Source organism: Homalodisca vitripennis, chromosome 2 (genome assembly GCF_021130785.1).
Source record: "Homalodisca vitripennis isolate AUS2020 chromosome 2, UT_GWSS_2.1, whole genome shotgun sequence".
Classification (NCBI taxonomy): domain Eukaryota; kingdom Metazoa; phylum Arthropoda; class Insecta; order Hemiptera; family Cicadellidae; genus Homalodisca; species Homalodisca vitripennis.
In genome coordinates, this window is record NC_060208.1 from 72876629 (window position 1) to 72903064 (window position 26436).

General features: G+C 34.1%; 3 protein-coding genes across 4 annotated transcripts in view; 1 reads left to right on the forward strand and 2 right to left on the reverse strand.

Moving 5' to 3' along the window:
• Positions 1 to 406: 406 nt before the first annotated feature.
• On the reverse strand, positions 407 to 1391 carry LOC124354157. The gene is made up of 2 exons (XM_046804416.1): positions 1280 to 1391; positions 407 to 1247 (listed from the first exon to the last, which is right to left on the reverse strand). Exons 1-2 carry the CDS (start codon positions 1389 to 1391, stop codon positions 922 to 924), a joined length of 438 nt encoding a protein of 145 aa, XP_046660372.1. The 3' UTR covers positions 407 to 921.
• Positions 1392 to 4604: 3213 nt separating this feature from the next.
• LOC124354159 (aprataxin-like) lies at positions 4605 to 18878 on the reverse strand. The gene is made up of 3 exons (XM_046804417.1): positions 18280 to 18878; positions 14885 to 15018; positions 4605 to 8710 (listed from the first exon to the last, which is right to left on the reverse strand). The coding sequence occupies exons 1-3, from the start codon at positions 18519 to 18521 to the stop codon at positions 8550 to 8552; spliced, it is 537 nt and encodes a 178-aa protein (XP_046660373.1). The 5' UTR covers positions 18522 to 18878; the 3' UTR covers positions 4605 to 8549.
• Positions 18879 to 19795: 917 nt separating this feature from the next.
• LOC124354161 (ran GTPase-activating protein 1-like) overlaps positions 19796 to 26436 on the forward strand; it is a 50857-nt gene continuing 44216 nt past the window's right edge. Inside the window, exons 1-2 of one of the 2 annotated variants that reach the window (XM_046804419.1) lie at positions 19796 to 20154; positions 21574 to 22571. In XM_046804419.1, the coding sequence (XP_046660375.1) occupies positions 20007 to 20154; positions 21574 to 21989 (564 nt within the window). In that variant the 5' untranslated portion in view covers positions 19796 to 20006 and the 3' untranslated portion in view covers positions 21990 to 22571. Of the gene's footprint in view, positions 20155 to 21573; positions 22572 to 26436 lie in introns of those variants that run through there. The other variant, XM_046804421.1, reaches the window with a different exon arrangement.

Below are 26436 nucleotides of genomic sequence, written 5' to 3' on the forward strand. Positions count from 1 at the left end.
GTGCTATATAAAGTTAAAAAATTAATATATCTTTACTAAAATGTCCCTATAAAAAGGTATATTCAAACATTCATTTATAAATGGTTGCCACTGTTAAAGGACTTTCTAACGTTCATTCAATGAATCTTTGCCTTATCTAAGGTTTGGCTTTGGTGCACCATGTGAAAAACTGTAAGTATAACACAATACTTGTTGTTGTAATTAATGCTATGATATTGAAATATAATTACGTATATTAAATCCTAATCAATACATCACTTACCTATTTCAGATCCGATAAATAATCACAGTCTCATTTACTACCTTGTAGCTTGGATACACTTATAAAATAGTATTGAGATTGACAGAAACAAAGTATTAAAACAACAGGATAGTATCAAAGGTAAAAGTGAAATTACTACATAAGTATTTACATATAAAATTTGGTGTAATTAACAGCTGAAGTTTCAGTACAAATTATTTCTATATTAGCAGAGAATAATACATAGCATTATTAGATCCACCAGTACATTCTTTTTCACACAAAACTAAGAATCTCAATAATATTAGAATTCAACAATTTAATAAAATGTCAGTTTTGCTTTGGTATTTTGTTTTGATACACAATTCAATTTGAAACACTGCTCATTCCTATTGAGATCAAAATGTTAACTAAATGTCAGTATTACTTCATGACTCTAATAAATGGCATACATTTCAATTTCACATAGGTAAACTTAAACATTATCGTTCTTACCAGTCTTCCAGAAGGTTTAATATGTGAGTTCGAATGCACTAGCATGGGCGACTAGGTTTTATATACTGTACGATAAATACTAAGCACACATTGCTCGAGAACAGGTCATCTACGACACGTAGAACTTACGGACTACAGCAAGGTTTGATACTGGATTCTGAAGTGTTCCTATTCGACAACACTCGTCACCGGCGAGGTTTGTACCCATTGATGCAACCACACTCGGTGTGATTCTCGACGAAGTGGTACTTCATGAGCCAAGAACCCTTCATGTGGTGCTCGATATCCTCGAGGAAGGTCACTTTGAACGGCAGCCGGAGCGAGTCGGTGTGAACAGGCTCACATCGGCTACCTTCAGTACAGCTTCCGGTAGCGTCGTCACAGCGGTGTAACACAGTGACGTCGGGGAAGTACGCCTTGCCGTAGAGCTCCGACTGGGAGAACAGCTTGTGCACGGGGATCACCCTGGGTTGTGGAGTGTGGCAAGTAAAGGTAGAGATATACGCGAGATGTGGCAAGTAAAGGTAGAGATATACGCGAGATGTTCGTAGTGCTGCTTGAGTTCCAACTGGTGAGGGTTGAGGGACGAAACACCTGTAACAGTGACGCCGACACACGCCACCAGAGTGACTGACACGAGACCGAACCAACACATGACTCCGCGTGTGTCTGAGTTTGACTAACCGGTTGTACGGCCTGACCCAAGGTTATATCTCAGATACTGAATGACGTTTGACTCGGCCTTTCCGCCTCAGTCCCGTTGTAATCATAGTGGAATTTATGTGCGCGTAGTATGTTTGGTTTCAAGAATCGAATTGTTACCAGTAAATATAAATTGAGTTGTGGCTCAGAAGCACTGTGATATAATTCCCTAACCTAATTTCCTGTTACTTGATTAAAAAATTTCAAAATAAACACTCCTCATTTCATTATAATATTGTTCTTTATTATTTCAATAATGCATTTTAAAAATTAGCAGTTAATGATTTTAAGTGTTCAGTGCTATTTATTAACTGGCACATTCTGCTTATGACATTGTATTGTTTGAGAGTTTAATAATAGGAATTGACATAAAGATGCCTAAAAGCATAACACTTTCATGATTTATATATCTTTTTAAAACAGAGTTTCAAAACAATTCTACTGAAACGGAGTATAATCTGTTAATTAATATTTATCCAACACTATCCACCAAGCACAGTCCCACACACTTTTTCTATTTCAAGACAAACAACAACTTCTAATAGCTAGTCTGTATGTATGAAGTATTTTGATCCAGATTTGTGACTCACATTTATCGGGATTATTCTGGAAACAATTTAAAAGTTATAGAATCTACTATTATTAAAATGGCGATATGAATATTTTTTGTTTAGATGGAAATAGTATAAGTTCTCTGCACCTAATTACACAAATATTATCATGCGTCGTTGTTTTCAAAGCGTCATTGAAGTTTCAAGAGCGATGCTGTAATTAGGAATTTTGTCCACATTAAAACACTTTTTCTCCAAGTTCCAGTGATATGTTTGAAAGGGTTTAAACATTATTTTGTGTTACTTAGACAATTAATATACTTCAGAAACTATTTAGGGCTGTATAATATTAGTATTGGCTGTATAGATAAATTTATATTTTAAACATGTCAAACCTAAACAAACGGAGAAGGTGGGTGGAAATAGGAGAGGAAATGAATGGTACAACAGGAGGTAGCCAACTATACAATACTGATTCCATTAAATTTGATCATCTCCCGCTATTGAGACTGGACTGATAACTCTGAGCCCATGGCTTTGATGGTGACCTTGTTGCACCTAAAGGCCTGATAATTATGGGTGCCTTCAGAACACTGATTCACTTAGAAACTCTGATAGGTAAAATTAAAAATCTGCACACCAATCTTACATTATTCACATCAAGAGATTGCACACAACAGAGATATAATTTATTTGTATCTTCATCTAAATGTCGACTTACTCTTGTCCATACTCATGATTAAAACGTGTACAACTGAACACGATCAATACCTACGATTCTAAGGAATGCAGGTGGTGATGTTTTTGTACTCTCCCCGAATTTAAAGCTGTCTGTCTGTGGAACTGAGAATACCTCTGACTCACCACTTTCTTCATACATACTTAGCAAATAATTGTTCTTCACTGTCACGAGTCAAGGCAATTCACGTTTGCCCTCTGGAATCCATTCTGGAACCTAAGGTCCTGGATATTGCTACAAACCGTCTTAAACACTGGCAACTCATCCAAGTTTTTCACAAAAGGATTTGGAAGTGATGGAGCCTTAAATACCTCCAACTGCTTCAGCAATTTACCGACTCCTCTGAAAATCTGAAGATAGATCTCATGCTTGTGTATACTCAACTGGCCACTTGCTCATATCACTGTACTCCATCCAGGAGTAGATAGAATTGTCCGTGTCATTGGCTCAAGACGCCAACTGTATACCTCATGCTCCCTGTGGGAATGCCCTTACCTCTGAACTAATTAACTTCATGAACCTCTTATTTATATTTATGAAGATATATTTTTTTATTAATACACTTTTTTTGTTTTATTGAATGTTTTATTAAACTGAAGCCTGTAATACCGGGATGTTTAGTATTTAAGTTATAATTTAAAATAAAAAGCTGTTTACTGTACAAGTAGCTAAATCTCAGGTTTATGTATATAAGTAAGACAGAGAGAATGGTATTACTTGCTATGCAGATGGTACCATTGAATTGGCCAACTTGTTTCTGCCCTGTAAATAATGCAGTCAGCCTACTTCCTCTCAGCCAAACCGCATCCTATTCAATTTAATCTCTATAATTATCTGTTTTATTGTATTCAATTTAATCTATTAAATCATACTATTGAATTTAATCTCTATAATTATCTGTTTTATTGTATTCAATTTAATCTATTAAATCGTTATAATTAGGCTAACTGTTTTTTCCCTCTCTCATAGTACTATTAGTAATTAATTGTTTATGTTGGTCCCTCTCAATGAGATCTTCTTGTTGTGGCTTCCACGGCTGTTGGACTTATTTCGTTCTGCCTGGCTTTCTACGAGTGAAGGCAGTGCCAGATAGACTCGATTTACTGTGGACCCTTCCCCCTCCTTGTTGGGATAGTTGTGATACAAGCTACTACATTTTACAATAAACATGTCCTTTCTCACTGTGAATTATTCAATTTAAATAACTTTTAAGTTGATTCTTAACATTTGCACTGACGTAAAAGGTGCTGATCCTTCAAGCTTAAATTTTAATTAATTTCTCTCAATTCAATTCATTTACCAAATTCAAGCTATGTTCAATGACTTGGATTTTCCTGTGATTGTCAATCAAATGACACAAGAAAGATATGGTTCAGACGGGGAGGGGAAACTAACTGGCAGCCAGCTCTGGTCCCGGACCTCAGTCATAGTATGCATACAAATTTCATTTGTTGAGATTTGTTTGATTGTTAAATCTTTTTTTGCTTCCTAGTTAATTTTTTTTATATTGGTAGACATAGTGACCTTACTTCAACAGGTTGACTTAGCGGTTTGATTTGCCAATTTTGTGTAAGAGATCTTAACACAAGTTTACACTTGTAATGATTTCAGACTAGCAGTGTTGAGCAATTTTAGACTTTTCCAGCTAGCCTTTTCATCACATTTTTGTTCTTTATTCTTACTCTCTTTAACTCAGTGGTATTTTTGTTTTGCTGAAAAAAGTTGCTATGACAAAAAAAACCACTAAATGTGAGAGCTCAAACAATAATATATGCAATTGTATAGTTTAATACAGATGTGCATTTGTACCTTGTTGAGTATTTTTGCATCCCATACAATAATATTTTAATATAAATCATGGTAAATGGTTAAAATATTTAACACACAATGAATATATCTTTATTATTAGTAATGTATATTACAAACAGTAGCTTAAACCTATGGTTCCCCTACTAACAAACTTGGTACTAACTTATACAATAGAGTAACGTGATAAAGATACATGTATTACAACAATAATATTAGTACAAAATACTTAAGATTTTCTTGTATAAGTACTCAAAATACTTTAAGGCATTAATATCACAATGCTGAGAATTCTACTGGTCTGTTTCACTAAATGCTGTTGACTGCTCTAATGGTTAAACACAATTTTAGACTCTTGTATTAAAACATTATTTAGAAATATTTTAAAGAAAACAGACACATATCACTCCTCATAGTTTACTTTAGATGAAACCAAATCATCAAGAATTACTTCATAAATCAAAAGAACTAAACTTACAAACAGCAATTGTAGTTTAACTTAAAAATTTAACATACTGAAATTTGCTTTCTGTACCGGTAATTTAGTTGTTTTACACAGAACACTTTGATGGGAGACCTAAACCAGTGTGTAACATTTCAAGCTAAATTGTTAAATTCTTTTGTTTTGTATCACATTATGATGTAACAAAATATATAAGTATCTAGTGGTCAATGTACTTTTTAAAAGTAAAACACAATAAAAAAAGAAATAAATCTTTAGATTATATTTTCCTTAAACACAATTTAGAATATGTAGAAACTTAGGTTAGTTTTTGCTAACATGGTGCTAATAATGGTAGAGAAAGTTTTTATCGTAGAGCATTATTTTCACTCATATGGAATTGGACCTGTGGGTGGGCCAAGCTTGTCATACACTGCATTACGTTTTCAGTAATATTTCCACAAAAACCCGCCTAGTAATGCTGGGATTCTTGGTGTTGTTGAAAGATTTTGAAGAACAGGTAGTGTTTTGACACAGCAAAAGGGCTTTTCAGGTTGCCCAACTACTGTCTGTACAAATGAAAACCACGGAAGAATGCTGCGGCAAGTGTTACAGTCACCGGAAAGAAGCCTAATGCGAAGAATGTTCAAAAACATTGGTGGTTTTCCCTACAGGATACAAACTTGACAACCTTTGAACTGTAGAAACAAACTAGCCAAAGTTCAGTACTGTGCTTCAATGTTAGCAATATGCTATGAAGAACCTGAGTTTCTGAGTAATGAATGTCATGTGCACCTTAATGGTTTCATAAACAAGCACAGACAACCTGTTTCCTTGGATTTGAACGCCCTGGCATTGTTGTAGAGAGGGCAATAATGTCATTTGGTGCCATTGAAGCCATTTGGTGCGCTGTGTCTGGAAGGGGTATAGTGGGACCATACTTTTTTGAAGGCAATAATGGAGAGACTCTTACTGTAAATCAGTATCGATATAGGGCCATTCTTGATCGTTTTGTGAGAGACCTCAGGAGATTTTGTTGTGCACGAAACCTGCCGTTGAATTCACAGTGATTCCAACAAGATGGCGCATATAGGTTAACCGATTTTGCTTTCTATCACTTGTATTTATTGGCAAAATCTATATGTAATGTTACTATGTTTACCATAATAAAATATTACCATTTCAGTACTATTTATTTTGGCTAATACTGTATAACTACAATTGGGTAAGGAGATCAAGATTACTGGAACTTTGGGGAATAAAGAGTACTTCCAGGAAAGCAGGAGGTTCAGAATAGGTTATCAGTGAGAACATTTTGAAAAAATTATCATCCTATTACCAATTAGTATGTTTCTGCCTGTCATCCAGATGAGAAATAAACACAGAAAACCCTAAATAAATTTTGATTTACACATCTGATCTGCTGAAGCAGACTGAAATAAGGACAGAGATTTCTTGTAAGTCTTATGGGACCATTAAGTTAAGTGTCAGAAAGGGCTTCTTAGCCCTAATTCCCCAGGTGAAGTAAGACATTATTTATTTTTCACCTTTACTATCCATAAAGTCTTTTAAGCTTCTGATCTGGTATGTCATTTCATCAGATTGGGGTTTGATAGTGTGGGTGACTCTAACCAATGCACATAATTGGCTGAACCTCTGGTTTATCATGTTGGTTCTGGTTTTTCACAATACTTAAATGCAAGACAGGGCTCAATCCTGGGCCCAGTATTTTTTATTACTTACATAAATGATTTACCTGGTTGTATTACTGCTAATCATGCGAGCTCTTATATGTTTGCTGATGACCTGGCTGTACAAGTTAAATGTAATATTTTATTTGCTAAAGATGTTCTTTCTAATATTAGTGACACTATCGAGGACTGGTCAGCTGCCAATTCACTCTGTCTTAATACAGATAAAACCCAGATTCTAGAATTTTGTTTAAAACCGTCAAGACAACAGAACGTTGACTATGTTAAATTCTTAAGAGTTATTTTTCAAAGTAACATCAAATGGGATAGGCACATTGAAATGTTATGCAATAAAGTGTCTAAGGGTATTTTTATATTAATTAGGCAAAGATTTATTGTAACTACAAACATCCTCATTACTGTCTACTATGCCTACCTTCATAGTTTCTTGTCTTATGGAATTATTGTATGGGGCAATGATTGTAACACAAAAAGTTATTAATTTTACAAAAACGTGCTATTAAGATTATAACTAATGTAAACATAAGGACTAACTGTAATCCTTTATTTAAAAAGTATGGTATTCTTAGAGTACCTGCACTTTATATTTTAGATTGCCTATTGTATATAAAATTATAGATATCTCTTAGAATATCTCAATGTAGTCTTAAAACCACTTTAAATTATTTTGCTGAAACAGGCATTAAACTCTACAACTCTCTTCCTTCTCATCTTAAATCTCTTGAAATTAATTGTTTCAAGAAAAGCGTAAAAAAGCTATTGATTAATATCAGCCCATATGACATCAGTGATTATTATGCTGTAATTGGATAGACACTTGTTACTAGGCCTAGGCAATGTATATCATAGATGATAGTTCATGCTGAATTTGTTTCTGACACTGCTATATATTGTAAAGATGTTCTGGCAATAAATAATTTGAATTTGTTAAGCATAAATTCACACAAACTGTATCTACTGTGTTGGGGCACTGTGCAGGTGAACCTTGTATGGTTTAGTTTGTAGGACCGAGTTGGATAGTGTATTGAGAGGAGTTCATAACTATTGGTCTATTGAACAAAGATTTATTTATTTTTCACATATCAGTGAGACAAAAATATCTTTTTTCTGTTCTAGTGTATTTTAGTGAATTAATACAATCCCATATAGTTGGTGTACTCTTCCTCTCTCCTTCCAATAAAACAAAACCTGTTTGTTCATTTTACTGATTAGTTCGAGTATGAAGTAAGAAATACACAAGAAACGTGGTAGTAGTACACACACTCAATTTGATTGTGAAGAAATAAAAACAAACAATGTAAACTTTAAGGGAGTCAAATTTAAAGTGAAATACGGACAGAGGAAGGTACTTCTACAAAAAATACAATCAATTGCAACTTGTCAAACAGTTTTGATAATTCACATTTCTCATTAATATATCACAACTGCTTGATATCTTATCAACAAGGCGATATTCGTTAAAGAACTGTAAAAAATACCCTCTCACAAATGTAAAGCACTGATAATGATATATCTTACTAGATAAAAAGAATGTGTTCTGTATTATATGAAAATGTCCTAACTAAAGTCTTCTTAACTTTTGTACACCAAGACTGGTAAAACTGGTTATTGAATTAATACATTAGCATAAGATCAGTTAGTAAAACTCTAATATGAAGGAAACAGAATCTCTTGGCAGTTAATTCATGTTTTTGAAACAATATAACTGACACAGATTTCTGTCAGACTGAACAAAAAATAATGACATTTAAAATACCACTTACATTAAATATACTAAAATAACGTTTAAATTGTACATATAACGTAAAACTATTCAATAAAATGAGCATAATAATAATATAATGAAAGTCCTTGGCATTGACTAGACAGGAATATGGCTGAGCAAATGAATCTTCAGACTCGGCATGTTAACAGGACGATGACCACACTTGTGACACCTCAGGGGGGCCTTCAGGATCTGTGCACAAAGACTGTCAGGTGGCAGAATCACAGTCCCATGATTTTTCAAGTCTCCCATCACTTCTGGAATAAAATAAGCAGAGTGAATCATTTGACCTATAAAATTAAATACAACACTTAATGGACACTTTACACATGTTCTCATGGACTATTTCATCACCGTAAATCTTTAATCCTGGTACTGGCAAAATCGTAATTTACGACACTTCCCTCCGTGAACTAGCAAGAGTCATGATTGTGACACTTTAAAACTTTAACTTTTAAAACTTAAAAATTATCTGCTAATAGTTATATCATTGTAATTAGCAGATTATACACTTTCTGTATGTCTATCTGAAAGTGTATCTATCAGACAGACAGAGGATTAACCGACACCTGCTGATGCAGCAAGCACTGATCTGATCTCTCAATACTGGTGTTATAGTGACCTCAATATTTACTGAGCAAAACATACGTTGGTTTCTATTTGAGTTAAATAAAGAAAATAGGTTGGACCTGTATTTATCTCTATGTGAGATGAAATTTTCATATTTTTACTATGTTATATTGTTTTATTTTTACAAACATTTCCCTACATTTAATAGAAAATATACCTTAAAAATGCCTAGAATGATAATGAGATAACAAATGGAAGAAATAAATGAATTAACAATGTATATCACTACAGAACTCGAATTATAAAACAATGTTATTTAGAAAAAGCATAGTTACTTTAGATGAAAAATTAAAGAATTAACATTCTTAAGACTACCTGGCAATTAGTGAATTCTAAAATTAAAAACAAAACAGAACGATCAACCAATACATTAGTTTTAAAAGTAAATAATGCAAAACTTTTTAAACATCGCAGTGCTAAATTAGTATTACCCCTGACCCATGCCATAAATATATCCCTGACAAAAGGGATTTCCCTTTAGTACACAGGCAAGCTAAAATCTACACTACGTTAAAACACGAAAGTGCACTTAGTAATAACAGGCTCATTTCCTTGCTACCGACATTCTCCAAAGTAATAAAGAAAGTGATTCTTAAAGCTAACGAATCACTGTAAAAACAAACCACCAATGAATGTATAACCATGGATTTCTCAAAGGCCGCTCAGTACAACTTTGATGTGGTTAAGGAGTTATCTGGAAGATCACAGTTACAGTCAGGTGGTGGAGCTGACAGAAGTAGAGAGCTCTCACAGTCTTTAAGATCAAACCCTTTTCAATGAATCAACATGTGCTACAAGGTTCAGTGCTGTTTATACTTACAAAAGACATGCCATAGTACCTAGGAGACTACTACAAAGCAATTTTGTATTCAGATGACACAACACTGCAACTCGCTGAACATTCACTCGATTCAGTCATATACAACTTACGGTAAACATCAGAAGGCTTTTGGAGAGGAGGTTATGTCAAGAGCTCAAGTTTTTAGTTGGCATAAAATGTTTTATGAATGCAAAAAGAATGTCGAAGATGAAGACCGCAGTGGACAACCATCAACCTCACGGACGGATGTCAACTTGGCCAGGGTGCGTAAACTCGTACAATCTGATAGAAGATTATTCGTGAAAATGATTGCAGAAGAACTGAACATCAATCGAGAAATGGTTTGTCTAATAATAACTGAAAATCTTGGTATGATAAAGGTTTCTACAAAAATGATCCCCAAAATCTTACACCACAACAGCGAGAAACATGGAAAAATGTGGCTGCTGATCTGTTAGAGCAAACCGAAATCAGGCCAGAGTTGTTGAACTGTGTTATCACTGGTGATGAAAGTTGGTTTTTTGATACGATCCAGAGATTAAGTTCGCAATGGTGCGTAAAGGGATAATCCAGACCGATAAAAGTTTGCATGTCAAAGTCAAAAGTGAAGTGCGTACTTGTGTACTTCTTTGATTCCAAGAGAATAGTTCATAAAGATGGAGTTCCTCCTGGACAAACAGTTAACTAATATTACTACAAAGAAATTTTAAAAAGAATTCATACAAGAGTTCTTTGTGTCTGTGCCAACATTGCTGATAGTTGGATTCTACATCACCATATTGCGCCATCCCATAATGCTCTGTCAGCAATTTTTACGCTAAAAACAAATTTCAGTACTACCACAGCCACCTTATTCACCTATAGTGGAGTGTTCAAATGAGTGCTGTAATTGAAAATCCAACTAGTTGTGAAGTGTGATCTGTGTTAAGGTTTTTGTTGGCGAAATATCACAATCAATTGAAATTTATCACTAGATTTGTGATGGGTATGGTCAAGGAATAATGAGGGACAGTGAGATATTGGTTCATTGATTTTAAAAATGGACGAAGCAATGTTTATGTTGAGCATCGCAATGGTAGGCCAAGTCTTCTGAATGATAAATTGGTGGCGAAAATCAATGAACCAATCCGTGAAAATTGTCATTTCATGATTACGGAACTAGCAGAACATTTCAAGGAGTTTAATTCATGAAATTTGGTTGGTAAATTTATTTCCAAACATTTTGTACCAGGTGGGTTTAGAAAATCCTAACAGAAGATCACAAAAAGACAGAGACTTGCTGCTGCACTGACATTTTTGGAAGACTACGACAAAAGTGAAAAACAAATCATCAACTGTACTGTAACCGGCGATGAAATTTGGGTAAAGCATGTCAACTGTAAAACAGAACGCAGTCAATAGGATGGGAACACACAAGTGTTTGCAAATGCTGTCAGCGAGAAAAATTATGGCTACTGTATTTTGGGATGCTCAGGGAGTGATTCTCATTGATTTTCATGAGTGTGGCCAAACTGTCAACAGAAATTGCCAAACACTCACAAATTTAAGACATGCTATACAAAAACAAGTGTCAGGGAAAACTCAGCAAGAAAGATTTGTTTCTCCACGAAAATGCTCATCCACACACAGCCAATCACTCGTTGAGTTTTTAATCATCCACCACACAGCACAGATTTAGCCCCGAGCGACTACCATCTGTCCCCAGCGATCAAGATGTGGCTCGATACTCGACAAAGTTAAAATGCAAGTCAGTGTAAACCAGTGGTTAAACTCACAGGTGGCTGATTTCTACAGAGAGGATATTGAAAAGCATGTACCATGTTATGTTTGTACCACTAAATAACCACTACAAGTTGCTAAGTGTAAGAAGTTTCAAATTACAGATAAAAATCCAGTTAGCGACCATTATACAGTAAATTGGCCAGTCCCACTGACATTATGAATCTCTAAAGGTAAACATTCCCAAAAACTAACGTGGGAATTCCAACAGCATAAAAGTGCGGCCTGAACGGGTGATACTGCAACAAAATCCAAAGTCAGTTTAGGCAGAGGCCCTCCATATTCTTCAAAACGGATAAGGGACACAGAAACCTATGAGAAGTTCTTTCAAAGGAAAATAAAGAGTTTTGTAATAATCTGCACCACTAAAATTGATCCTCATACTCAAACAGACTCTCCACATCTTCATGGTCAGCGATACCAAGAACAGACGGAAGCCGCCAACCAGTCTCTCCTTTTTTAAGACTGCCACTTCATATAAATTATAGGATGAAATTAGTTTGATAAATCTTTGGACAACTTTTGGGTCTTTTGGATCAGTTAGCAGGCTTTAAAGGGAAGTCTGTTATGTTTGATGACATCAATGTCCATATTGAAGAGGACCTAAATTGTAAACAAAAGATGACAAAAAAAATGTTTTGCAACCTGTTGGAGTCATATAGTTTTGAGGAAACAATTCCCAAACTTCACACGAATATTTCCAACATGTCGACCTTCTTGCATCAACAATTTTCTAATTAACTAATTCTCATAAGGATTGTTACTGGATTAGTGAGCAACATCGAGTTTTCTGATCGCACTTGCCAAGAATTCGATGTCAGAAATGGTAATGTGGAGCCTTTATTTTCAACATCAACTCACCGAGACTTCAGGCCAGAAACGATTGTCTCACTTAGAAATTTTTTGAAAAACACATCTTGAACGAACATTTACTTCTTAAAGAATGCTAACCTTGCTATGTCAGAGTTTGTTAATGTCCTCCCACAAGCTATTGATCTCTGTTATCCATTCAAGACTAAGAAGAGGCAAACAACTTACAAGAAACAACACTGGTTTCATGCTGGTCTCCATCAGCTAAGAGATGAGTTTTATGAGCTACGTAATTGGGCACAAGAGGTAGGGGAACCACTTGTCAAAGCACGAAATATATATAGAAAGCAATAGAAGCTAAGAAATTCTTCAATGATAACAAAATTGCTTGCTCTAATAACATTTATAGAGCTTCGTGGTAGGTTGTTCATGAAGAATTCTGTACTTAATCTCAATGCAAGCAAGGTCTGGGCAGAGATTTTAAACCTGATGCTAATGGTTTCAATAACACATTTTCAGACATTTTAAAATCTCCTGACCGAGAAATACCACACACAAACTATCAGCAGTTCCTGATATCAGCAACTATGCCTGGGACAAATTTAAATCTGAGGATATTTTCTGTGCCATAAAAACCTGACAAATTAAAAAAACAGGCAATATTTTTGGCTTGACTCCTGTAGTTGTGAAGTCAATAGCAGATCTTATGGATAAGCCTCTTTCTTACATGATCAAGTTACGTTTCAGAAGTGGAGTGTTTCCATCAATTTTAAAAGCAGCTAAGATAACTCACATTCCCATGAAAGGTCAAATGGTATCTTACAATGACCTTTGTCCAATATACATTCTTCAGGAAGCACAGGAGCTGGCCAAAACTCTGGATAAAATCCTGTCACAGCAAATTATGACAATCTTTAGAGACTTACGGATTAATCCATCCAAAGCAGTATGGGTTCCAAAAGGAGAATGAAAGTTATGGATCTTTTCAAGGATGTATTAAAGAGAATTGAAGAACATAATACAGTGTCATTGAACTTATTTGACCTGTCTAAAGCTTTTAACCTCATTCCTCATGACTTGCTGCTTAATAAGCTGGAGTACTATGGATTCTCAAACGTTTTGCTGTTGTTGATCCAAGACTATCTCAAGGATTGGACACAGGTGGTGGAATATGATGGAAATATATCTAAATAAGTCTGTATAAGAGGTGTAAAGCAAGGCTCAGTTCTGGGATCCATTTTGTTTGTCATGTTTATCAATGACCTTCCAAATTACCTTGAGCAAAAAAACATGGCGTCTTATCTGTTTACTGAGACATAACCTTTTACACAGAAACTAACTGTGCTATCCAGCAAAACAGAATCGATCTGGCAATTGAAACTACAAGTGACTGGTGTTCTAATAATGGCCTTAAATTAAACTGTGACAAGACCCAAAGATTGACGTTCACAAAGACTGCCTCTGTTAACCATAAAATAAATTTTCTGGGAGTTTATATTAACAACAAACTATCTTGGAGGAGCCACATTTCAGAACTAGCCAAGAAACTTTCAACCACAAACATCCTTTATAGATTATCATCGTTTACCACTAACAACATCTTGAGAATGGTTTACTTTGCCTGTTTCTTCAGCAGAATGTCCTACTGTATAATCACATGGGGATCATCTCCTCATCTTGAAACTATATTCAAGATACAGAAAACTGCCATCCGTATAATCTGTGAGTTGTGTTATAGGAGATTGTAGAGACTACTTCAAGAATGTTGCAACCCTAACTACCTCCTCTTTATATATACTAACTCTCCAGTAAAGGATCGACTGGATTCCCTTCCTACCAGAAGTAATGTACACAGCTGCAACACCCTTAGGTGACAAGATGTGGACATTGGTCACTGCAATCTCATGAAAACTAAATCTTCTGATCCTGATTAAATTGGCATCCAGCTCTTCAACCACCTACCATCAGAGTTAAGGGGATTGTCAAAAAACCGTTTCAGATTGATTTTGTAAAGGACTTTGACCCAAAAAAGTCTTTATTCTATTAAAGATTTCTTTAAATTTAAATTTGTCCTTTAATTGTACTCTGTGTTTGAAAGTTATAACTTACAAGTTAACTTGTAAAATTGTGTACTATTAATTAAGGACTAGTGTACTGCCTTTGGCTACACAATACAAATCTATTCTATGATAAACGTCTTAATATTTAAATGGTGATTATGTAAAAAGATAGGCTAAGAACTTACATTTACAATACAATTTTTAACACATTTAAAATTTATTTTGACTTTGATAATTTTGCAAATAATGTCCGTTACCTCATATAAAATAAAAAGTAACGTGTTAAATAATCATGTTTGAGTTTCTAATAAGCCAAACAATTGGAAACTTACTTGATAGAGGCACAAAGAATGCAGTAGTGAAGGAGTTCCAATGCTTGGCAGTTTTTAGTCCAGTGCCTCTGAAGTCATCACTGACGATGTGCATGTGTAGTTGCATCATAGTTGGCTTTGCATGGAATCCCCACCTGAAATAAAACGAAAATAAATGTACTGAATAATAAATGGGTTTTAAAATGAGGAAACATAATAAATGAGTGTATATACAGATCAGAAAAATCTGATCTTGCTACTTACATTTAAACATCCAACTATTTATCCATGACTTTATCAATATGTTTATATCCCTCCGAAAAGGAATAAACCAAAATAGTCTTCCCTTCCTCAAAAGTGGAACATTGAGTTCTAAGAGTGCTCCCATTAGGTTTAAGCACAGTGACATTTCTTTACCTTCTTGTCCTCATAACAATGATGTATTATTAACACACTCCTGAATTTTTACTCTAGAACATAATTTCCTATAATCACGTATGGTTTTTATGACTAGCTCAATAAAAATTATATTAAACAGTAAATTATGCACTTGAAACTTGCCACATTTGTTTAACTGTTTTAGAACAAGAAAAACGGTTTCAATTTTTTATGGTTCACACTTTGACTACTTTTTCTGATTGATGTACTTAAGAAGACAAAGGGAAAATCCGAACATTTTATAAATCATTATGAGTGTAGTATTAAAACACACACACACACACACATCTATATATATATATATATATATATATATATATATATAATCCTATTATTCACAATAAAACTGTACAATAGAGCGTTATTTAATAATTATTTGATTGAATAAAAAATTTTAAAAAGCTTTGACTCTTTTTTGTTTGTTTACTGTTAGTGTATTAGAAAAAAAGAAACATTTTTGTTTCCTACTTTATTTTCTATAAGAGTATAACATTTTATGTTTATTAGTTGGAAAATAATGATTTAAAAATAACTATACACGAATACACAACACAATCGCCTGTCTGACAACACAGTTGGCGGGAGGTGATGCGACAGCTGTTACACAATTTGAAAAAGAAGTAAATAACATCTTGTACTACATGACAACATAATAATATTCTTAGAAAAGTCATTAAACATATGTTAGCACAGAGAATCATGATTTTATGATGTTTTGTAACTCATCAACATTAAACAAAAAAAGGGTTATGGATAGTAGACCACCTTTTATGGCAAGATTAATGTTGAATATGTATAGTCGTTAAAATGAACTATGTAGGCTATATATAGCCCACTCATCCTAAAAGGTTTTTTTTTTTTTGTTCTCTTAGGACAAGAAGCTTATAAATTGCACTTAGTGACTATAAGAACCTTTGCGCTGCTTCCGGAGTGACAGGATATTCAGGATGGGTAAGAGGTTAGGGAGTAGGTGCCGCCTCCTATCGAGATCCATGAGGAAGAATTAGGGGGTACTACATCTCAAAGTCATCCCGGAAGAAGGAGAGGCCAGCTCTGAACCAGCCTCTCCAGTCAAAGTAGGCAGGGGGTGGCACACCCTTGTTGAGGTTAACAAGAACCCCTGAGGTAAGGGAACAAACCCCACCAACTCCAACAGTCATCTTCCACAGTAGACTAAACTTATCGAATTGCCCATGAACCCCAGAATCTCAACATTTGCGGTTAGTGTTGTGCCGCTCTGGACATCCGTAAGGTTGCTCAGATTGAAGTGGCACATCGGATTTTGCTGTGCCCAGTGGTGGGTTCAACTGGTAGGTTGACCAGCCAGAAGTGATCCGCTGGGTACCCTCCTAAAAGGATTAATTAGTAGGTAAACTACTGTCCATTATTTTAAAATTAGTCTGTTTTGTTTCAAAATAGTGGCCAAGTACTCACAATATTTTTATTAACTTTCCATCATATAATCGTGCAAATGCAATATCTCGATTTTTTAAATCAAATTAAGCGATTATTTAATTGATTATACAGGTAGGCCATAATATGTTAGTTATGTAACATAATTCCTGTTATAACATTAATGGTTATGAGCACCAAATCAATAAAATATTATACATTAGTAAGGAGATTCTTTTTAGTTTAAACTATTTGAGTTTGGAACTAAAGAAGGATTCAACTAGACATATTTGTTTGGTAAGTTCATGTAATGGCCACTTCTTTAGTTTAAAAATACATTAGTTTCTTTAATTAATCTTGTATTTCGTATTAATCAGTGTTTATAGTTTAATAATAGTGGCTAGTGTTTTCTTTGGAATTACGCTTTGTTCTATTTGTATTATTTATTATGCATTAAGCTATGCTATCATAAGCAAGCTTTTGGTGTACAGGTATTTTTCTGCTACTGCCATGGAAAAAGACCATGTCATGGAGTTGGGTTCAATGAAGAAAGAAAGATAAATAATGAAAGAACAAGCCTATAACGACCATATGGAGACAACATTTTAATTCCTTTCACACTCTATGCATGGGTAGTTGAAAATTTATCTGGAATTAATTTTACCTTCTCCCAAAAATGTTTTTTCCAAAAACAATCCCCCTACTACTGCCACTTATATACTATAACTTTTCCATTGTCAGATCACGGACAGTCTAGCATGTGATATGAAGTAGGATAAATATCGATCAGAAATGCCCCTGGCCATCAGTGCGAGCTTCGATGGCACCACTCTGCACTTCTGGCGAAAAAGGAAAAATATCCTTACCTATATAGCCTATTAACAAATAGTAGATGGGGACAGAGTGGGATCCTTCTTGTCAACATCGCTTACTGTTGGAAGGCACAAAACAAGAACTAATTGTCACAATGACGTGTTTACAATCTCTATGCTGTAAGTAAAATAAAGTCTCTTCTTTCTAATAATGTAGTATCTTCAAAAAATAGAGGCCTCCAGATAATGCCAAAGTATCCTCGTCTTTTGCCACTCCTCCATTAAGTTCAAATTAACTATAGTTCTAATTTGGTAATCAAATGGGTTGATATAAATAGTTGTGGGTAGAGTACAATAAGTAGACCCAGTTTTTATATCAAGTAGTATAATCATTGATACTTAATATTCGTATATCAAATATGAGTCTATCATATCAACATTCCCATATTCATAATAACAATCATATTTGAAATTAAAATAGTACACATAGTGACAATCCCATAAATAATAAAGGTGCTATAACGATGAAACAAGCAACAAGAACTGGGAAATAGAAAAGTCATAAATAATAACGAAATGATAACAATGAAACAAACATGTATAACAGAAAATACAAAAAAACCGTTTCGCTTATCGTATTCTACCCATAGCTGTAACTACAAATAATGTTTATTAATAGGCTATCAACATAAAACCAAATCCACTTTTCATACTCTACTACCCTATATAGGCCTAAATAAAATTTGACTAGGCCTTAACATTTAATGTACTTACCAGAAAGTTCTTCCATGAAAACCTCGGATAAATTGCTCCGTTACTAACTCAATGTGATGAATAAGTGGAATATGAGAAGAAGTTAGAGATTTTAAATTATCAATCCTACCTTGTGGCAAAACAAGAAAATGAAATTCAGATTTGGGGAATTTATCTCGAATTATCACTATCAAATTATCTCGGAACACAATTAGATTCGGATCTTGCATTGCATTGTACAAATTGTATTGCCAGTGCGTCATGTTTTGAGGCTGCAATCAATTGTAAAACTGCATACAAGTAAAATATTAACGGTATAATTAAAATTATGCTAAGCCCAAATTTAACCTTAAATTTAAATGACACGTACAAATTCAAGTATTGTTTCAATTTTTAATAATACAAATCATGATAAAATACAATGCCTGTGCATTGTTAATTTGAACTACTAAAATGCAGGAACATAATATAGAATGTCCATAACTCTTAACTCACTTCAAATCGTGTTTTTTTATCAACTATGTCTGTCTGTATACATTAGATTTGGATAATAGGCTACTAATAGTAATAAATCCATTACTCGTGTTTTACCGCTTCAGTGATAGTGATGTGAATGTGATAAACGAAAAGACTAGGATTAGTGATTGGAGAATCGAATACAGAACCGAATAGTATTCGAATATTCACATATTTGAATTCATCAAAATGAATATATATATATATATATATATATATATATATATATATATATATACACACACGAATACAGCTCTTGAATATTATTAGGATAATGAAATATATATACCAATGATGAATCTCCCCTTAATTGTTCTTTTAATAGTCCATATATATATATATATATATATATATATATATATATATATATATATATATATATATATATATATATATATATATATATATATATACACACACACACACACACTCGCGCGCGCGCGCCCACTTATTTATATATGTGGCTTATTAAAAGAATAATTAAGGGGTGATTCATAATAATTTATAATAACTAATAAAAAATGTTCAAACTTGACAAAATGTATAATTTTACAAATACTCTATTAATAAATACATTTGTAAACAATAAAGACAAAACTGGATGTTTATTTCATTTTGTTATGTAAAAGTAAATTATGGTTGAGGTTTTTGGCTTTCATCTATTTCTACGATCATTGGTGACAAAATCTGCAGTAGAAAAGAATTTTTCAGACAGAACTGAAGTAGCAAGCAAACAAATATATTTTGCCTGAATTTCATAGATTATGGATATGACATGTTTGTAGTAGGCACGAAAAGGCAAAGAACTTTCCCCACCTTTTTTGCAGGGCAATTCCAATTAACCATGAAACAACGTATTACGGGAAGGAAGTGACTAGTCTAGACGTATCTGTTAGAAATACTTAACGCAGATAAAATATTCGTATTCTATCTATACGAGAAACATTGATTTCAATGATAGTGCATGTCACGCCATGATATTTGGCTGAGCATGAGCGACTAGGCCTAGTACATACCGAAAGCAACCGGTAATAGCAACGCAACGGCAACTTGAGTTGCCAATGAATAACACACGCAGTTTAGTGGGACTGTGTATACCAAAGTGACTGTGACGTGATGGTGATTCAACGGTCACCTGACTGAGCAACGCAGGCAACTCAAGTCACGATATGCTGTAAACTCAAGTCACCAGTTGCGCAGTTACTCTTGTGAAGTGCAGACCGTACGTAACTATGGCTGCTGAACAACTAGAAAATGTTAAATTTACACAGTTCATTGAACAGTTTGATTGTTTGTATGACCATTGCAACAAATCATACAGTAACATAGTGGTGACAGACAAAGTTTGGCAAGCTGTGGCAGATGAGTTTAAACTCACAGGTAAGATAAAAATATAAGCAATTTGTTAATTTCTATAAACATTTTAATACAGTTTTTTATTCTTGATAAGCATATAAAATACAGTATTTTGCCTAAAACTGTTATTTACAAGTTTATTTACTACTGGAAATCACACCCATCAAAAATGTGTAAAACAAAATCTTGCACTGGGTGATATGTAGGTATCGATTGCCACGTTTCAACTTGTAAAAATAGTGTTCACTGGAGCTTAGATGGCTTAGTCCCACTGGTACGGTATTGGGTTAGATTCAACGAAATAACGTGCGATTTTGTCTCTTATTAAGTAGCTCTGCTTTCTTGAGCGACGTAAGTTGCCGACACATGTTAGGCGTGGCCTAGTGTACTCAAATTACTCAGGACAGCTTGCTATCCCGTCTCTTGCTTTGATAAAGTTGTGAAGCACACATACAGCTTGAACACTTTTTTTTAAGTTACCAGGTTTGCACTGTATTGCTTTTTCCAACACTCTAAACCATGCTTATCATACCAAACGCGCACTCTACACTTTTACGTCCTCTTGAGAGTCTGTAGTTGAACACTCTTTTTGTATTGTTTAAAACACGTCGCGGGTAAGGTCGCATGAGATTTTAGAGAAGTGGAAATGCTTCATCACCACAGAAAAAGAATGAATGGTACAGGTTCATTACTGACATCATTTGGAAGTACTCTTGGAGGAGGAAAGTCTAGGCTATTTTCTTTTACCCATTTACCCAATGTCGACGAGTGGAAAACTCCTGCATCGTTATTTCTTCCGGGGTATCTACATCAATACTTATAAATGTCCCATCAGCGTCTGCGCAAGCCATCAACACAGTTGAAAAAATGCTTATAATCGTAGTAATTTGAACCAGAATGATCAAAGGATATGATACGAATGTGCTTGCCGTCTATTGACCCTAGGCAGTTAGGCAGATTCCATAATTCTTCATATATTCCATCTATAGTTTCCCATTGATTTCTGTCGGGTACTGGCATAAAAAGAGGTTGTAATGCAGACCAGATAGCTTCACATGTTTCAGGAACGATTGCTGCTATTGTAGATACACATGTAAAGAAGTCGTAAGCTAGTTGATGATAGCTACATCCCTCACCCAAAAACCTGAAACATTTACAAACATTTGCAGGGCCGGTTGAAGAAGGTTTTTTGGTACATGCGAAACTTGGGTTCGGCGCCAATATAAGGCCAATTCAAACTACTTTTAAAATTGGTCATAGGCCTACTACTTCTTCAGTTAAATATAAATTAATAGCTCATTTGTACTATGAAAATTCGCTAATAAAACAATGTGACTAATAAGAGTTCAAATAAGAGTCAACGTGCATTTTCCATAAGCGTTTCCCTTCTATTTTGTTTATTCTATGCTTATATGAAGTTACAGGTTGTTTTGCTTTTTTCAGTAAAGCAATGCAAGGAAAAATGGAAAAATATCAGGACGGTATTTAGAAGACATCTTTTCACAATACCAGTGTCGGGAGCCGGAGGTTCTTCAAAAGAGGACTATTACTTGGCTGATGTGATGCAATATCTTGTGCCTATTTTAAAAGGTAACCCTAAAAACATTGGAAGCAATCTACCACCACCTCCTGAAACTGATCACCAACAACAAACTCTTGTAGAAGAAGAAGAAGAAGAAGAAGAAGAAGAAGAAGAAGAAGAAGAAGAAGAAGAAGAAGAAGAAGAAGAAGAAGAAGAAGAAGAAGAAGAAGAAGAAGAAGCAGCAGCTGATAACAGTATTAATGAAATTGCTGATGAAGTGGATGATGACGCGACCGAATTACCCCAAGAGGCAGTGCTAAAGGTAGGAACTCGCTAATAACAGCATATCACAGTTCCGGAAGAAACAGTTGGGCAAAAGGAAGCCGACTACACCGTTGGATGAAGCTATGACCAATTAGTTTAAAGCAAAATCAATGGAGCCTGCTGAAGACAAATTGGTTCCGGTAGCTGACAATGAAGATAAGTCAGACGAACTTTTTCTATTGAGTCTTAAAAAAGATATGAAGGAAATGAATTCACGGCAGAAACGAACTCTCAAAGAAGAATTTTTAGTTTGATTGATGAAGTTCTAGATGATAGTCCTGGTCATATGCAAACGCACGATATGTATTCAAGCTCATCACTACAGTCCTCACGATCACCCAGTGTGCTGACTAATAACATTTCTCCGGGAAATCCTGGCCAGGAGAACGAAGATTACGTTTTCAAAACCTTGACCAATGCATTCGGCATGCATTAAATGACATCATAGTCTTTTGAGTGAAATATTGTATAACTATAACAAATAAATACATTTCATCGAACTTACCTTAATGTGATTGTTAATCTTTCGCCCACACCAATTGCGGTTCTGTAGTTAGTATCTTTTTTCAGCAGTAGAGGGGTTACTAAATCCAGCAAAAAATCAAAGCTAGCCTTGCTTATCCTGTAATAGTTGAAAAACTTTTCGGGATATTTTCCCAATTTTTGTAAGGCATGCCACTGGCTACTGTGTATATTGCTAGTATTATATGGATGCACACTAAACCGTCTATGTAACTTTTTTCCGTTTTCTAAGCACATATAGAAGTACTGCCTCCTCCTCGGACGAAGACATCGGTACAAGTGACTGGAAAACATGTCAACTTGGGTTTCTTATTTATGTGCACGTGGTGTAAACCTTGAAGAAACTCCAGTTGACTGAGTTGAGTTGCTGTTGCGTTGCTGTCACCGGTTGGTTTCGGTATGTACTAGGCCTTATGGGTAACCAATCGCAACAGGCAAATAGCTGAATTAATAAGAAAAACTCAGTACAGTAATAAGCAAGGACGAATGGGACCGGTCCCCCCATGAGTATTTTATTTCAAAATAATCGATTTCCTAATAGTCTTTTTCGGCTAAAAAGAACCATTTATGTCGGAACTATGAAATCAGTCATAATAAAATATATAAATATAACCGTAATATGTACGCTTAATATATAAACTTTAATTTGCGAAATACACGGCACTACACATATAATAATTGAATTATTTATTTAAAAAATTATGGTTGCCTGTAAAGTCGGTTTTACGGGCGAAGATTTTACGTGACAACGTCTTTTTCTCGGTAGAATATTTATTGATATGAATATTATTAAATTGCACAATAGGAACAAGGAATTGAATGAAAATAAGAATTGCACAAATTTTAACTATAGAAATATATTTTGTTTACTAAAACATTGTACATAATTTGAAATTAATTAAAATTTTTTATTGTAAATGGTAAAGTTGAATAAAACATTTACTAAAATTGGAATTTGAAATTCTTGCTAAACACAGTTAAATTCTAACTCCGCGCGTGGTGATTGGTCGGTTTAGTTCGTTTGTTTGGTCGCACTGTTATGACAGGTTAGAGGTTATAATTTGTTATTTTAAATGTTTGACTAGCAATACGCGCTGTTTCTTCTCAATCGACTGAATTACGATTGATTGCAGAGTGATTTAAACTAATAATTTACTTAACACTATCAACATTTGTCAATAGTATGACATAACCTATAAACTCAGTTTCTCAACTTTTGTGTCAATCTAACAATTAATCAATCAATCATAGTTTACGATAATGAAACATCAGTGTACAATTATTTACCTTTATTGTTGTAGTTGTTGTAAATGACGAATCTAAGCACTCCACATTTTCACGAATAAACGTAGTTATCTGCTTTATCCCGTGCGGCGGACCCACAGTTATCTGCTTTATCCCGTGCGGATCCCGTGCGGCGGACCCACTGGACGGGCATCGTAACGTTACCGGGCGTTACACTTTTTCATGAGTGACTCCGAGCCGCAACCTAATTTAAGACGTTGTCACGTCAAAAACACTAAATATTTAAGTTTTACCGTCACGCAACAATTACGAAAGTGAGGTTAGTTCTTACTATTTCTTGTGGTTTTTACCTGTAAACGGTATTTTCAGTGACTAAGCACAAAATGTACTAGTACTGAATTAGAATAACACGTTACAGAGTATTCCTAAAATGGTACAGTTACATGTTCCAGCTACTGTTATGGTACTATTATTAATAATGGTTTACAAAATTACACGCTCAAGATAATGACGTGTTGGATTCTAGATTTTTATATGTAGAAACGCAGAAACACATGACCTAACTTTAATATAATTCCCATTATTGTAACCTATCAGGTAATTAGTAATGTAGGTAACTTTCAGACCCGGATATATATAGTATATATATAATTTCAATAAATACTGAATCGCAAAAAGTACTTAATCCGCCGGGACATATATATATATATATATATATATATATATATATATATATATATATATATATATATACTTTTTGATCCGAGAGTAGATATCGATTTATCTTTGGTCTTGATTTGTGATTTAAACTATTATGTACAGTGTTTTGTTAAGGTTAAAATTAAATTTCGTTTGAGTTAAATATACTTCATTTCAACTGTATTTGTTTCAGAATATTTTAACTATCTCTATATAAACTTCATGGTGGTTGGTGATATAGCGGTTCTACTCTAAACTATACACTCTGACCTGATCTTTGTCCTCCTTTTAGTAGCTCAGAAGTAGTACTATAAAATAACGATTCTAGAACCTAATATTTCAAAATTTTCTCACCTGTTGATAACGGTGGTTTCCGTGCTCAATACTTCTCGATGTTCCGGACACCTGCAAGAGAAAATTTCATAATGCGCCACTGCTAATAAGAGATTTTAACATTTGTTATATTAACAAGTATAGCGTAACTATACCCAAGCATACGCCATTACATACATTTATAATGACTCAATGTGTTGACTTTATTTCATAATTTAAACATCGATGTTATTAATTTGTCTTTTGTTTGTTTTATTTATTTATTAACTCGTTCTTTGCCCTTGCTTAACTAGCTATTGATATAAATAAATAAACGTTTGATTTACAATTATTATTGAGTTTATTTGTCACATCTATGATACAGGGTTTAGTGAATTATACTGCCATGGGCACATAAAAAATTTATAACCAACATAGAAAAGGTGCATGTTAGGTTTGAATTTTGAAAGATTTGGAATCATAAATTGGGTAGATGTTACTTGAGTTCAAGTCCAGTTTTACTTTGTGTGTTCCACCGACATTTATTCATCTTCCAATCATCCTTGTCGGTTTAGTGTGGATTTAATACTGGCAATGTTGATCCTTGAAGATTTGGGAGTTCTGGTTGCCATCCAATATTCGAGTGGTCGTCATCTAGTAAATGCCTATTCTGTTCTTTTTACAAAAATCAATTAACTTTGTATTTTTTAATACATTTCTTGATGAAAAAAAGGTTCTTCTCAGTCTCATATTGTCATGATTCAAAAGAATAAATTCCATTATTGTAAGTCACCAGCTGATCTAAATTCACTTTATAGGTGTGAATAGGTGTTGTAAACTTACTTTGCATAACAATCTCCTTGTTTTTGATATTAAAATTTAATGTATTCTGTGGTATTTGGTCTAAAGAAATTACTTTATTTTATCTGATGATTCAATTTTACAATAGTTTATGTATTTCTATCTTATTTGTGTGATAATTTGTTTTATGTTAACGTTAACTCTAAAATAGGTTGCTAGTTTATCTTAATTTTAAAATTTATTGGCATATATGTTTATTGTAAGTTATCAAAATTGTATGGGTGTACGTTCTTCTTCTTGTATGTATATCTGTGTGTACATACGTGGTATAAACTCCTTTAGTTATTTATTAATCTTTTATAAACAAACATAATTAATATGAACTATTAACTTTTCAAAACCAAACTGTAATAACTTGAACGCCAATTTAATAAAAAAAACGTGTGAATGTATCATCAAATGTAAATGTGACAAGACATCTTAAAAACATCTCATCCGCCGACTTATTTTATGAATCTTCATCTTTTCATAGACTTCTATGAGGTTGCATGTCCAACCATGGGATTTGGCCAAATGTCGTTCAAATCTATCATTGATTAGGCTGACACAATTTCTCCGTTATTTGCCATTGGACGTAAACATGTCTTTTTCGTATGGTGTCTGTCATTCAATCTGTCAATAATGAAATAAGGTAGACTTACATTGAACCTCTGGAACGACTCTTGCTGTGGCGTAGACTACTCATACTGTACCTTGTGTAAATAATAATAATTTATGTTTTATCATTATATTATATTTTACTAATATATAATATATGCTATTCATCATTGTAAGACTTGTAGTAACCCGCAGCTTCAAGTTCAAACACTATTTCCAGCTGT

Excerpts from the sequence above, each read along its gene's own strand:
- LOC124354157 (XM_046804416.1), bottom strand. The coding sequence starts at position 1,391 with ATGTGTTGGTTCGGTCTCGTGTCAGTCACTCTGGTGGCGTGTGTCGGC. Across the intron at positions 1,248-1,279 it reads ACTCAAGCAGCACTACGAAC|ATCTCGCGTATATCTCTACC; the intron begins ATCTCGCGTATA and ends TTTACTTGCCAC.
- LOC124354159 (XM_046804417.1), bottom strand. The coding sequence starts at position 18,521 with ATGACGCACTGGCAATACAATTTGTACAATGCAATGCAAGATCCGAAT. Across the intron at positions 15,019-18,279 it reads TTTCATGGAAGAACTTTCTG|GTGGGGATTCCATGCAAAGC; the intron begins GTAAGTACATTA and ends GTTTTATTTCAG. Across the intron at positions 8,711-14,884 it reads ATTCTTTGTGCCTCTATCAA|AAGTGATGGGAGACTTGAAA; the intron begins GTAAGTTTCCAA and ends ATTTTATTCCAG.